General features: G+C 37.3%; 1 protein-coding gene across 4 annotated transcripts in view; it reads right to left on the minus strand.

Annotated features, from left to right (window-relative positions):
• The window catches only part of PCSK5 (proprotein convertase subtilisin/kexin type 5), a 255,951-nt gene that overhangs the window by 151,884 nt on the left and 88,928 nt on the right, over positions 1–15,139 (minus strand). For all 4 annotated transcript variants that reach the window (XM_054810046.1, XM_054810045.1, XM_054810047.1 and 1 more), the window contains exon 6: positions 3,963–4,051. In XM_054810046.1, the coding sequence (XP_054666021.1) occupies positions 3,963–4,051 (89 nt within the window). The remainder of the gene's footprint in view (positions 1–3,962; positions 4,052–15,139) is intronic.

Consider the following 15,139-nt stretch of genomic DNA (forward strand, 5'->3'; position numbering starts at 1 on the left):
TTTACATATTTTTAATTACAGACACATTTCATTTTGCTCATGAGCTCAGACTGAAGTAACTTGAGTGTTTACCAAGACCTCAACTTCCAATTAACAAAAGGCACAGGAGGTGCTTTGTTGATAGAAGGTCTTTTTTTCCTTACTCTGATTGACTCAAAAATGGAAAGTGATCACATTTCTAAGTTCACACAAAAGCTGCCCATGTTTTGTGAGATAATAAACTTTTACAAACAGTGATCTCACTATGAACTTTACTTTATTAAAAAAGTCATTAAACCAAGTCTGGGATTCTCAGGTTTTATTTTTCTTCCTCAGCATAATCTCAGAAAATTAATGATGGGTGGAAGTTGTGTTCTCAATTTCTTTCAAGCACATTAAAATATATTTAGTTCTAAATAAAGATAATAAAAGGCACACTGCTTCTGAAAGAAGGAAAATAAAGCTGTGTTACTATGTTACTTCACAGCAAGCCTAAATAATACTACATGTACCCAGTGAACAGTAACTCCAAATTCTCCACTGGCACCTGAAGTAACTCACCTCAGGTTCTTTTGCTAATGCTAAAGTGGTCAAATCTAAAGCAATGTGGACAAGGTTGTGACTCAGATGTTGCTCTTTCCAGCCAACAACTGACAGACATGTTTCAAATGTGACTTTGAACAGAGGTCTCATTGGCTATTTAAAACAAAAATAATTCCTTTCTCTGTCTCCTTCCTTTCTTTCTCTCTCTCTTTTGCTCTTTCTTCCTTCTTTCCTTCTTTCTTTTTTCCTTTCTTTCTTTTTTTTTTCACCCAAATGTCTGGAGTAGTTAATTCTGCCAATGACAAAATCTCCAAACTGCATTTGGCATGTGGTGATAGCATAACAAAAGCTGTCCAGAAGGCAATTAACAGACTGCATTTGCAGATTGTTCCACCTAAGACTTTAGAGATCTGTAAACTTTTTCCAATATTTGCAGTAATTGCCAAAATGTAAGTGGCATTTTAGTCAGAACAAACTTTCAATGAATCACAGGAAACATTCAAAACTGAGCTGAAAGCAAGTTTTCTTTCAAAATGTTTGTTTTTAATCAGCATCTGACTTAAAGAAACAGCTGAACTAATTCCTCGTCAGCTGAAGACAATCTACATCTGTCGTGCCATAATTCAGTGTAACTGTTTTCCCGTCAAGACTTGAGCCCAGCCAAGTAACTAAGCACCCAAATCCCCACAGATGCTTTGCAACTTCCACAATCAGTCTGCAACAATAACAACATACTAACCATCCCCTCCTATAAAAAGTCTCACAAGCTTTGTAGGTGGTAATTTGCTACGTGTGATTACTGCACAGTCATGTCAAAAAAAAAAAAAGAAAATCTACCCCTTTGGTGCACTGGTTTATCTTCTACTGAAAGGGCCTGTAGCCTAGCTAAGCATAAGAAACGTCTCACTACCTGTAAAAGAAGTGAAGATCAAGATTGCAATTTTACTCAAATTTTCTTTTCTGCAGATTACATCGCCTTTCACACCATTGTAAGAGAAAGCTCAGACTTTCTAAGGATCTTATTTTTGACCTATATGTGGTCAGAGGTTCTTAAATGTGTGGAAATGAGACAAGAAATGCAAACACATTTTGTGAACAAGTAAGCATTGCTGGTGGGTATCTTGTTAATGACTTCCTATCACAAAGATCATTAATTGGATTTGTTCAGCTGCCAGTATTTGATGGAATATGGATGGAAAGGATTTCTTTTCCCCTTGCTTAATCTCCTTACTATCCCTTACATGTCCAGACATGCTTTTTTGAAGTAAAGAATCTTGGTGGAGCAAATTCAGCATCACTGTTGGCAGGTGCTCCTCTATGTAAGGAGAATGTAATTGCTTTACCTTGACTCTAGTTTCTTCTCCAAGAAGGCCCCAGGAGGGTGTTTAAATCCCTGGGAAACAAGTGAGCTGAACGCTAGTTCAGCATAATATGATTCAACCTTTTTACACTCTGTCTGGCCTGTGGAGAGGAAACACAACCACTGCATGTTCACGTGTAGCTTATGGCTTTTCTGAGGGAAGGGAGGGAGTTAAGCCAAATAGAGGGCAGCAGCAGCAAAACTCTTTCAATATATACACCTAGTGGAAAAGGAAGCCTAACCTCCCTTCCTAATACCCTGGAATTCCCTCTCGCCTCTGATTTTCTGAAGATTATCTGCTGAGCCTCCTGAAGTCTTATTTTCAAGTGCTGATGCTTTTAAATGGTGGTATGTTATCTCAAGTGAGGTTTACACAGTTACTACTTTCCAGCTTTCTTTTAAGAACAGTGTTAGTGATGGAATCTTGGGGACAAATGGAGTGGGTAAAATTTTTATTTCACTTAGATCACTGAAATTTCTCGAAGGCTGTTATATTCTACATACTAAATAAATACATAAACAAATAATTAAAAGGCACACATATCAAGTCTTTGCCATTCACTTTAACTGAATTCATACTATATCCATCTGAATCAGTTTTTACACTAGATTTAGAAAAGGCTGTGATTCAGCTAATACACCTGGAGGGTTTCTAAAACATTATTATTGCACATTCCTAATGCTTAATAAATAATAACCTATTAAGAAGCCACTGTTACTAATGGAGAACTTTTCAAGGACATACCCAAGCTGCTGCAGGTTGTGTGGCTATCCAGCTCACAAACTAAACTTCTCCAGAAGCCATCTTTTATCTCTATCAGTGCACTACCTCTCCTCTGACTCTGTTTTCACAACCCAATAAATCTGATTTCATAGCTGCTGGTACATGACCAAATGCCATGTCCACATGAGACAACCTGTTCCGTCTGCCACAAACTCACTCACTTGCCCAGTTCAGATTTTCTAAAGCACTCTGACAGGGTATATTTGTGCAGGCAGGCTCTCCACCTGAAGGGAAATTGTTTTTCTGCATCACTCTAACCTTATGCTGGATCAGGTATTGTCTATCCTCTTGAAGCCAGCAGGAAAACAGAAAGCTGACATTAGGATGACGTTGTGTGGTTTGGCTAATTTGAAATGCAGCTGTGCTCACATTTGATTTGGATCAAACTTATACTGGTCCAGTAGAGGACAGATACAGTACTATTAATTGTGGCAACATGGCCTCAAGTCTGCCTGCTCATATTTTTGAACTGTCCTCTGGTGTATATATAGGTAAACATGTTTCTATTTTCACAGATGGGCTCTATTTTGGGACAGAAAATCAACAATTAATGAGTTAGAGCTATAGGTCTTTCTACTGAAAGCCAATACACCAATCCTATGATTTCATCAAAAGTATAGGGTAAAGCTTCACTTGAAACATTAAAATCTGACACAGGGAGGCTACAGCCTAGATGACAAGTACATGATATCTTGACAGTCATTTCCACAAATTAAGCCAAAGGTCTTAATTGAGCAGCCACTGACTAAGAATTCATAGAAATCACTTGGAACCTCTTGGCTGAATGAAAAAAAAGTGTGATCAAATCTCATATTTCAGGCAATAATATGATCACACAGAGGGATCAAAAGACGACTCTCTCCAATCACAGCAAACACCCCAAAAATGTGTTATGTTTTGACAGTGTTTTGTTTGGGCTCAGTATGCAAGGCAATATTCCTGATGTGTACATTTACTTCTGGTTTGTCGAAGTTCATCACTTAGAGCTCTGAATCTGTAAGAAAACCCAAATGTCCTAATTCTGGGTTTTGTGTTTTCATCAAAGGTCTCCCTTTCTATTTTTCTGTGTGTACTGAGAGGCAGTGTTCCAGGGAGCACTGGAGAAGTGTCACCGCAGACAAACTCCTTCAGTACCGGTATTTAACGACCACTCCACAACTCAGATTTACTTGCTAACACAGGTACATTTATAATCCATACAAATCTCCTTCACTTGTTCAGAAAGGTCTGAATGTACCATTTAGCACAAATGGCTCTTTGGTTACTTTTTTTTTGGTGAGAGATTGCTTCACATACCTCCAATCTTGGCATTAAAGGCGATTCCTACTGTGCAGTGTGAGTTGTTTGCCGTGGCTGCCACTTCTCCAGCACAACGGGTTCCATGCCTGCAGTCAGACAAACATTGTTCCAAGTAAGCACAGACTGTTGGCATTAAAGGCTTTGACTTTCCTCATCCTCAGGTGCTAAAAGCACAACTATCCACAATGTCTTGCACTACTCCATCCCTCGTGGTAGTTTATACCCATGTTACAATATTTCTCCAAACATATTTTAACATCATTATCACAATCATATTAAACTCTTCATGGTAGGCTTTCTAGATACTGGAAACACACAGTTTGTAATAAGAACATAAAACGATGATACGTAATCCACAGAAACAGAAAGAAGTCTTGGATACTAGTTCTTCACTTTGAACCGAATCTTACATTACAGACAGAATTTTTGTCCTGCATTCTCCCACAACAACTCATGTTGCTACAATGTAGATCTCCATACAAACTCCATCAGGGACCATGTGTACTGCACTTTTCCACCAGGAAGATGAGATTGTGCCAATGCCCACGCCGCTGTTTACAGGTAAGCCTAAGACTGGCTATATACCAGGTATGCTCAAAGCTTCTGTGTAGGCATGTCCTGGTCAGGCCTTGGGCCAACCTTTCTGGGAGCAGAAAAAGCAGCTGAAATACACTCCACATCAGAGGTATACCTTGTGCCTGGAAGCAGAGCGGGGCTGCAAGGGTATAATCTTAAGAAGCTGCTGAAGGAAAACACAAAACCTCCGGTGGTTGCTCACCTCTTTCCCCAGTGTGCAAAGCCACAGTGGGATGCCTTGCCTGGCCCTGATACATGCTCTCTATGAGGTGACAGTGGTCATCCGTATGGCCACCACGGTGGGAAAGCTGCCCCTCCTTTTTGTGATTTTTGCCTGCAATATAGGTTTCAGAGAGTGTTTTCTACCAGTAAGTTTTGCCATCATCCTTGTGCAGTTAATCATCTGCATTGCAGAAATGCGACACAAGCAACAAGGAGCAGACAGGGAACTTTAGAGGGCTACTGTGGAGAGGAGATACAGAGTTTCAGACCAGACAGGAAAAGAGATGGGGAGTTGATGAGACAGAGATAGAAAGATAATGTAAGGCTTGGGTAGCCACAAAGAAAGAAGTTTAAAAAGTCAAGGCAAAAAATAGATAACAACATGGCAAGCATTTCAGAGGAGGCTAAGTGAGGTCAGTTGTGTACACAGGCACTCTTGTGCTGGTGGTGGTTGACAGACTGCTTACATAGAAATCTGGAGAACATGGGTGTTTTTGAATTAAAGTTGATGCCCATGTTACAGACAAGAATCACAGTTGCTTTCTCTTGGTACAGCTTGTTTTGGGTAGAGTCACTCCTTATTTCCTTATTATTAGTGCAACTTTTTTGCCTTAACTGTTAGAGACACTTAAATGAGAAACACTAAGCTAACCTGTTTGGAGTGGATTAACGTAAAAAAAGAACAACAAATAGCACTAGTAAAAAAAGAGAGGAAACAAAAAAATAAGCATTATAAGTAATCAGTGCTAACCTGTTAGAATTTCAAAGGAGATCCTTCAGTTTATCAGATAAGTAAGATAAATATAACCTATGAGAAAAGTGTAATCTGTATTCACAAAATCAAAGCGACAAGTTGGATGCTGATAAATGCTAAAGCTGGATCAAAGTTTCACAATTATATATATATCTCAATTAATTTCTTATTAATCTGTTCACAATTCATCATTTGACTGCCAAACTTGATCAGAGAATTTTTCAAGACTGAATTTTCAAGCCTAATTTTCTTCATTTGAAGAAAGCTTATCTGACTTTAATTGATAAACTAATGTCTTATCCTATTACAAATTATTTTGAAAAGCCTACATAAATAATTCAGGAATCACAGATGAAAACAAGTTTTAAAAAGATTCCCTTCATTTTCAAGTATTTTCAAATAATGTTCTAGCTCTGTTTGTCTGAAGCAGTGTCTTTTTAAAATGTGTTAATATCTATAGGAAAATGCCTGTCTTAAGAATTGTTTACAAGACATATGATTCCCAAACTTCCCTTCTTCTCATTATGATTTTGTTAGGTGCCACATATAAGTTTAGAGGTGTTATCACTCAAACATCAAAGCATGGATGACTATACTCTATGAATGTAGAAATAGCCACACGCATCACCTCAGTGCATATAATTTATTAATAAATCACTGCCTAACTGGTGAAAGGCATGTGGCTGAGCTGCAGCTTCCCAGAGGGAGACGGCATTGGCAGGAAACGCATCCTGGGTACCAAGTTTGGGAAGCAGTGATGGGAGAAAGGCTTTTCAGTAGGGGAAAAGGACCGATAGAAACCACACCTGGGTGAGGGAGGCTGCCTGAGAAAGAAAGGACGAAACAGCTCAAGTTTGTCCATGGTTCCCAACGGAGTATACAGACACCTGCTACTTTGTTAGCAACACCCACCGAGTACTGTCAAAAGGGTTAGATTTCCACTGGATCACCAAACACATCCCAGTCATCCCAGGGCAACGTAATATTTGTAGAGGAGAAACAGAGGGGACGTGTGGCGGGTTTGGGGGCGGGTCACAATGTGACTGCACCTCCCAGCAGCAACCCACCGTAATACGGGATTAACAGCAAAACGAAACTATATCCTAAATTCCAGCTGAAGTAGAAGCTGCTGCAGTGGTAGATGCAACTTCAGTAAGAAGAAGCCAAGACTTTAAAGGACTGGTATGGAAGTATCATGACACATATTTATTGAATTAAAGCATAGTAAGAAATGTCATGTACTTTTGTCATAGAAAAAAGCATATTCCAGAGAGAATTAGATCTTCGGACAGTTTTACAAAATGCAAGTCAAATTAACTTTGCTGAATATCTCACTAGTACTCACGCATTGGAAAATCCTTCCTTTTATCACATTTCAAGTCTAGTAATGGTATAAATTTATTTTGTAAGCAGATTTTTATGTTGGACCCTTGCTTCTCTGCCAAGATTATTGTTAATTGCATTCTACATTTATAATGGCAATGACAAAATTAAAAGTTGTTTATTCATTTCAAGGTCATATGTATAAAATTGCACTTCTTACAATCAGTCTCCCACTGTGTGAATTAATCATATATGCAACTTAATTTGTTTTAATATGTTATCTTTTATGGGTCCTTTAAGTAATATTTCAATTATGCTGTGAAAAGGAAGACTTTCAAAAAAATTCTCATTTAAAAAAATTATGTTCTTTCCACATCGTTTTTAACTTTCTCTGTCCTAGATATTTGCTTGAGGTCTACAGTTTGGAACAGACTCTGAATTCTGCAGTTAAAATTAGAAAAACCTTCTGATTAATCATTACGCTAATTTCTTAACTATTTGATAAACAAATATGATGAGAATGATGCCTGAAATTGATTAAATCTGCTTTAAAGCTATGAAAAGTTCTGGGCATGAAATTCTGAAAACTCCAATCTCCAAACAGGTTACGGAGGCAGCATAACCAGTAACAAGAGGTGAAACAAGAGATGCTGTCAAGTTAGCATTTTCTGTGAATGTATGTATGAACGAACATAACAACCTCCTGTCTCTGCAGATGCCTGCATCACATACAACTTGTTTAAAAAGTTGATGCAGTCCTAGAAGAAAGCATGACTGCTCTTCTACAAAGGCCTGTCTTGATAAACTTTAAGGGTCGATGCTTCATTTTGCTGGATCCTTTGCCAGCTTACATTGAAGGGAAATAATTTCCCAGGCTATTAAATGGCACTTTGAAGAGACACTCAGCTAAAAGGTTTTGCACTTGTCCTTTGTGTTAATGTCAGGGTGATGTTACATCACAGAATAGAAACATGAAAGAAAGCTTGGTTATGAGATGTTCTGCCCATCTACAAAAGTGACTCCTACCTGGAGTCTAATAGAAAGAAAAGGAATGGAAGGAAAAAAAGTTTTTGTTGTTGTTTGTTTGTCTCATAAGGGGAGACATGAAAAATTGCTATTCAAAGACAGATTTAGGCTCAGGAGGCCGTCAGGTAACAGAAATAAGATGTCACAGGCATTATCTTAAAAAAAAGTTGTACTTAGATGCTTATAAAGTTGGGTAGCACTTTCCACCAAAAAAACATCTATGATTCTGCCTAGCTTTAACTGCTAATTTTTCCATTCCAGGCAAATAAGTACAACTTTTTCAGAAATGTCTTTATTTTCATTTTTGTATATGAGAGAGACAGAACAGAAAGAACAAAGAAAATATGCAGGCAATTAAGATTGATTTTCTTTTTATAAGGAGGAAATCTGTCAGTCTGTCATTAATAACAAGTCAGGTGTCAAAGACCTACTCAGGAAGATCTTAGTAAGGATAATTCTTTTGCTTTATGATGCCTTTGCTATTATATGGAGAACTTGAAATAAATTGTTGAAGAAATACAATGCTATAAAAAGGTCTATGTTACCTTTTTCTTCTCCATGCATGAACAGTGCTTCAGCACCTGGATGCTAAAGGTACAGTCTTTTGACGGCTCTCAGGTGTAAAAGATAAGAGAAATTTAAGAGCTACACACTAATCTGTTACACAAAATAACTTTTTTTCAGTAACATATTTTTTTTGTGAGAGAAATGGCTCTGTGTTTCAGGCAATGATGGAAAGGTGCACATTCTGTGATTAACTATCACTCCCCATCGCACCGACTTAATTTAAACATAAGACATTTATCTTTCAATAATCACTCTTAATTTGCCTTTCAGAAAAGGAAGAAGGTATAAGGCACCAGGAACATCTTTAAGATAAAAGTTAATTAAGCTTGCCTTTGAACGTTTAAAGTGAAGAAAAATTCAGAGTTAGTGAAGACAGCTGCTGGTAATTTGAAAAGCCCCTGTCATGTAAATTGGCTCTGCATTTCAGAGCCTCCATCTCTGACAGCTATTCTTTGAATTTCACAAACACTCTGACCGTGCATTTCTTTGCTGTATTTTACTCTTCTGGAGTTCATCAAGCATTTCAGAACGCAAAAAGCTCAGGGGACTGGAGGATTTAAAGCCCTCCAGCTTTTCATGACACTAACATTATAGTCCAGCCCACTTCAACCTGTCACCAATGAGTCTTTTCAGAATAGGAACTTAAGGAGAAAAGAGTTTCAGAGTATTTCAATGCAAGCCTATCACAAACATCTCTGCTCATACCAGTAATTTACTGAGGTTTTCTAAGAGATATGCAGCACAGGAATTAGTTTGTAAACAAATGAAGGAAACAATGGGGGTTTGGGTGGGGTTTTGCTGTTTGTTTGGGTTTGTTGTTGGGGTTTTTTTTAATCCAGGGAGATGTCTACAGAAAAGAAGAAAACTTCACATCCTTTGCAAATTCTATGCTGCACATACTGTAAGAGTGGCTATTAAATATTTGTAAAAAGGTTAGAATAGATAGTCTAAAAGTTTACTTAAGGTTATATTCATTTTAATAGGCTGTGCTTGAACAGCCTATTTGTGATAACCGTCAATTTCCTTTCTCAGCACAATTATGTAATAAACATACTCCCTATGAATAAAGAACAATGCATTAATATTAACAAAAAAATTACCTAGTCTTTATTATAAATTGGAGTAGAATCCCAGGGATGGAACCTGTAAGATGAACTAAACTATGTAGTTGGTGGACATTGAATATTATTGCACTAAAGGAACTTTAAATGTTAAAATAATTTTCAAACCTCTATGGGGAGAGGAAGAATGGAATTTTAGGTAGCCACTGTTACCTGAGTTGGCATTTATGTTTTGCAAAACACTTCTTTAGTCAAATTTTCATATGTTTTCAAAGATCTCTCTTATACTGTAATTATTCGTAAACAGGAAAATGTGATTATCTGAGACACCACAATGTAGTAACTGCTGCAGAAAAATATATGTTTTAACAGCAATCATCAGAAATGCATTTTATCAGAAATGCATTTTATTGCATCCCAGAGTAATGTCTTATGTAGTGCAGAAGAAATAATGTTTTAGACCTGTTCATATATAAATGGTCTCTAATAATCTGGAGGATGAAAAATACTTTCCAAACTGGCACTAGGTTGGGATGTTATTCTAGGAACATCTGAAAAAGGAGGTATAAAGGAACTGTCAGAAGTTAAAAGCATGGACAAGGAAAACCTCAATCTTTGGCCTTTAAAACACAATCTGCTACAGCTGAAAAATAATAAGAATAAAGTTATTTCACAAAGGAGAGATATTTGGATATTAACAGTGAAGAAAGATGACAGACTAAATGTGAAAAACAAGTTACACAAATCTTCAATGTGAGATATCAGGAAAAATGCCAAAGACTTGTTTTTACATCAGAGACGGGATCCTGTTTCTGAGCATCACAGTGTTGTAATGTGATTACAGCACAGGACTGGAAGCTGTCGTGAGTCAAGGTCCCCAAGGCTAATGACTTTTTGCATGATTAAGGGAAGTTACTTAAGGAATAACTTGAAAATATCTCATCTATTTCTCACAAATAAAATCAAAGATGACAGCATAAAACCAAACACATTGGAACACTTCACATCTCAGACACGCACATCTTTAACTTAAGAGTGTTGATAACAGCAATGCTGCCTTGCCACTCTCTCTACATGTTAGCTGTTAGCAGTAAGCAGCTAATTTGTCACAAGTGTGAAGTTCTGATATAAGCCCAGCAAAGGATTGTGCTTCTACAATATTAATTACCATTTTACAGCTTTTTTTTTGTCAGTGAGCAAATGTATATGAATGTATAAAACAAATATGCCTTTTTTCCCTATTTTCTACCAAAGGCAAAATAAACAATGAATACAAGGTCTGATGGAGCCAATGAAATATGACATAGAATAAGAAATAGCAAACAAAATCAGCAAATAATATATTCAGCCAAGTATATAGTTTCATGTATTAAAAATGAAAAGAATTATTTACTGATGTCTTAATCTGTTTTAACCCAAGAAAAAATGTTAATTCAGCCTCTTTTCTAGAGGCAAAAAGGCATTGGTGAGAAGAAATGAAATAGGTCAAAAGCCAGCAAACAGCAAAACTTTCAGCTGAGTTTTATTTTTCCATACAGTCTTTCACATTAACAGTAACCTTCTTAAGGCGGGTAATCTAATTCTTGTTCTTATTCATTAAAGCAAATCACAAGTGAAAACAGGACAGTTTAGTTCCTGTGCACTGGAATTAAACCTGTTCAACAGCAACATCAAGGCCAGAATTACTTTGGAATAGTATACTGCTACCTAGATATACCTAATCAAAAGGACTATTGCACTTGCTTTGGAAACTGAAGAATATGAGGCTGCTTAGACTTCAAGGCTACCCTGCCACATAAGCAAAAAGATTTTTTTTTAACCTAATTCAAGCTGGTTGAGAGGCTGTAGAAGGGATGGAAAGTCATAGCACAAGGAGGATATGCTCCAAGCAATTCTGGCAATCATTTTATGTATATGAGGGTGGTTGATCTCTTTTTGTGTGCAGCCCAAAGAACAGAGTAGCATAAACACTTGGGAAGAACTGAATATCTGTCTATACTTTTCTCATTCTTAATCTGTGAGACTAGACAGTTTTATCAGTTCACTCATGACATACAGAAAAAAGGACAAATGAAAGCCCAATTTCAAATCTTTTTGGAACATGGCTAACGAAATGGTAAGGGGAACTACTGCATTACACAACTTAATGAGGAAAGGAGATGGACAAAATCAGGCATGTATTTTTACATAAGAAAAATTCTTGTAGTCATCTCATAAAAATGGTCAATTTAGCTAATTTTTTACACTTGGACTTACTGGTTCAATACAATGATTAAACTGTCACTTCCCAGTCTGCAACAGTCTCAGTGAACAGAACACAATCCTAGAATGTAGATTCTGCAGCATCCCAATAACCTTATCTACTTTTAGTAACAGTAAAGTAACACCATACTCTTGCATAAATAAAGGTATCTTTGAAACTTCCAAGGCAATCACTAAAAATACCAGACAGAATAAACCTCGTTCCCAGTACCACCTCCTTCTTGATCAGGACACTATCCCTCTCATATATTAACATTGCTAGCAGATGACAGCAGTGAAGTAACCTCCATCGGGTCATTCAGTGTTTCAGGTATCTCTGGCTGAAATCCACTTTGTCTCCACAAACCTTGTTTCTTTGGGGAGAGAATAAATGTGGGTCTGTGGCTGCCCCTCTGTGGTTTTCTGTGTGAGGCTGGAGATGGCTGGCACATGCCATAGGTCATCTGTTGAGAAGCAGTTGATGCCCCCAGCAGTTCCTCCAGATATGTCTCAGTTTTCAGTTCAATATCAGCATATAGATAATACAAGCAATATAGCCAACCAGATAGTGAATAAAAACATCTTTCTGGCGAAAGTGCTGACATCCAGCCCCTGTTCCAGTGCTTATTGTTTACCACCAAATTACCTACTTTAGCATCACTTTTCTGGTAAGCAAGTGCATTTTTTCAACCTTCTGTATGTGAATACAAGCACACTTAATACATACAGTACAGTGCACAACTATGGAAGACTGTTCCTCCCTTGCTTCCATTATTGTCATGGTTATAAACAGCAATCATGTCATGTGGGAATTAATGAACACGTCAGAAGCACTAAACGTTGGGCATGTTACGCTTTCATATCAAGGCAACTCTAATCCTGATAACAGAGGGAAAAGCAGAGGGAGAGGACACAGGAAAAACACAAGACATATAGCCTTTATGATTCCTTTGTCCATACTAACCTATGTGTCAGAGGAGCACCTGCGAGTTTCTCAGCACCCAAGAGAGAGTAATACCTGGAGAGCGAAAAAACTGCCTATTATGGAAATAATCACAAGACAAATCCTGAACACGGAAGCTGTAGAGGGAATAGTGTCTGTGCCAGTTCCTATTCCTATGCCGCAGCCAATGCACTGTCCTCTAAAGTCTTAGTAATGCTATATCCAAGCTTTAGCCTGCAAAATGATGCTGCCCCATGCCAAAGAAATGCTGTCTGGATACTTACTAGTCCCAGCTGACCAGACAACAACCTCAGCAGGTGCCTTAAAGACACCCTCTCTTTCTCTTTCCATCTCTTTCCATCTCCATGCAAGCAACTTTTAGACTCTTGCAAAAAAAAAAAAATCAGTTGCAACACAAAGATCATCTTGTCATTTTCATAGTCAATACATTACACAGATTTCTAATTGAAAATACAAGACCCCCAGAGCAATCAAACAAACACCCAAACCTGAAAACATCCATATGTCTTCATAAAAGGAGACTGGAAAGAAATATGTAATTCAACAGGAAACCTCACAAAACTACTAGATATGTTTCTAGATGTTGTCAGCAGATGTCTTGCTTCATCAACAACTTTTTTACTTAAAAATTGCACTGATTTAACTGGAAAGACACAAAAGTAAATGTATTTAAACAAACAAGCAAAAATCTTTGCACTTAGCTTCTTATACCATTTAAACAATGTTTTATATCACCTTAATTTATCCTTGTTAATTACAAGCATAAATTATTTCAACCTGACATAAGTATATTTAAAATGAGACTTGGAAAATAAGGCCTTACACAAATTCTTCTTATGCAACTATATGGATAATGAGCATAGTTTAAGGTTTTGTTAATGTTTCTGGAGTCTAAATTAATTCTAATTTGAGAACAAGGCCTCAGATTGCAAAGGAAGTTAGTGTCACTCCCAATATTACTTTACACAAATCAGAAACTCTTGGTATGCTTTATGAATGCTTTATATTAACTTAAGCTGCAGGTTTATTTGTTAAGTTTCACTAATGAACTATTATCAGTTTTTCTGAATATATGGCTATCAAAATTGATGATCTATTATAATTTTCAATAATTTTAAAAAGCTTTAGAGTAAGAACTGGAATACTGACACAATGAGTATTTTTGGCTAGGCCATGCATTTGCTATTCCTAGGAAAATCCACCCATATTTATCTAAGATATGAGCCTTAGAAAACACAGACTTGACACAATGGGTAAAGCTTGCTACATATTTGCTGCTGAAAATTCCGGATTTACCACCTATAGTGAACATGCTTGTAGTGGAGAAACCTCACTGTCAGTGTACTGACTACACCATGTTATCTACGCAGTAGGCATAAAGAAGAGCTTTGGATGAGATGGATGCAGGGGAAGTAGTCTGTCATCTGTTTTTCGAGCAAAGGAAAAAAGTGGGTAACTAAAACCTGCAAATTTGCTTTCCTACCTGCTTGCATTTCACCACCTTTTATCATAATGTCTATAGTCTTAAAAAGTCATACTATTGGATGTAAGAAAATACTACTATTCTCATTCTACTGAAGAGGTACCAAAAGGTTAAATTGCAAATCTGAGACTAGAAGAAACACTTCTACTACAATAGCCACAGCTTAGTAATGGTAGCTTTCAGGATAAATATGTAAATTCTATACCCTTTTCTTTGCTCTGTAAACAAATCATCATGTCACATCTGTAAAGAAAGGCAGGTATAAAACTTCCAACTGCAATTTCTCAGCATGCCTGTAAGCCAGTGAGAGGCAGGAATATTTTGTTCCACATCAGTGCTGGCCCATGGTAGAGGTCTGCCCTGTCAATTAAAAGACTTTACATTGCAACCTAATTGTGCATGAAGAAACCAAGTGATAGAATTTATTTGGTTAATGCTTTTCATCTATTTGACCTTATAGCTGGCAAGCTGATTTCTAAGATTTTCAGGGGACCTTCACCTGCTTTGGTGATATGTTTCCTATGTATATGAAGTGTCCTATCTATCTGATATCTGCAGATACCACAAATTCCTCTGACAAGTGTATTCACAGTTGCTACATGCAATACTTTAAATGATATGAGTTAACAGAAGTGAGGAAGTAAAGATGTTTTTCTACTTTTCTTCAATTGTTTTCTACTTGCATTGCCCCACACTTCATCCAGTCACTTCCACTGCTACAGGTGTCAGTTATGTGTTGCTTTTCAGGGACCAATGGACCAGCACAGCAACTGTGGGATCAGCAGCTCTGCAACAGCTCCACATTTGGATACTTTTCTGTAGCATAAGTCCATTAAACATGCCTACACACACAGACTAATTTATCTCATCACAGATCTTGTGGTCAACTTCACCATGACATCTGGCTCACAGGGATAATGCTTTAGATACCCGTTACCATAAAGAACCCTTCCAAAG

This window comes from Grus americana, chromosome Z, assembly GCF_028858705.1.
Source record: "Grus americana isolate bGruAme1 chromosome Z, bGruAme1.mat, whole genome shotgun sequence".
Taxonomy (NCBI): domain Eukaryota; kingdom Metazoa; phylum Chordata; class Aves; order Gruiformes; family Gruidae; genus Grus; species Grus americana.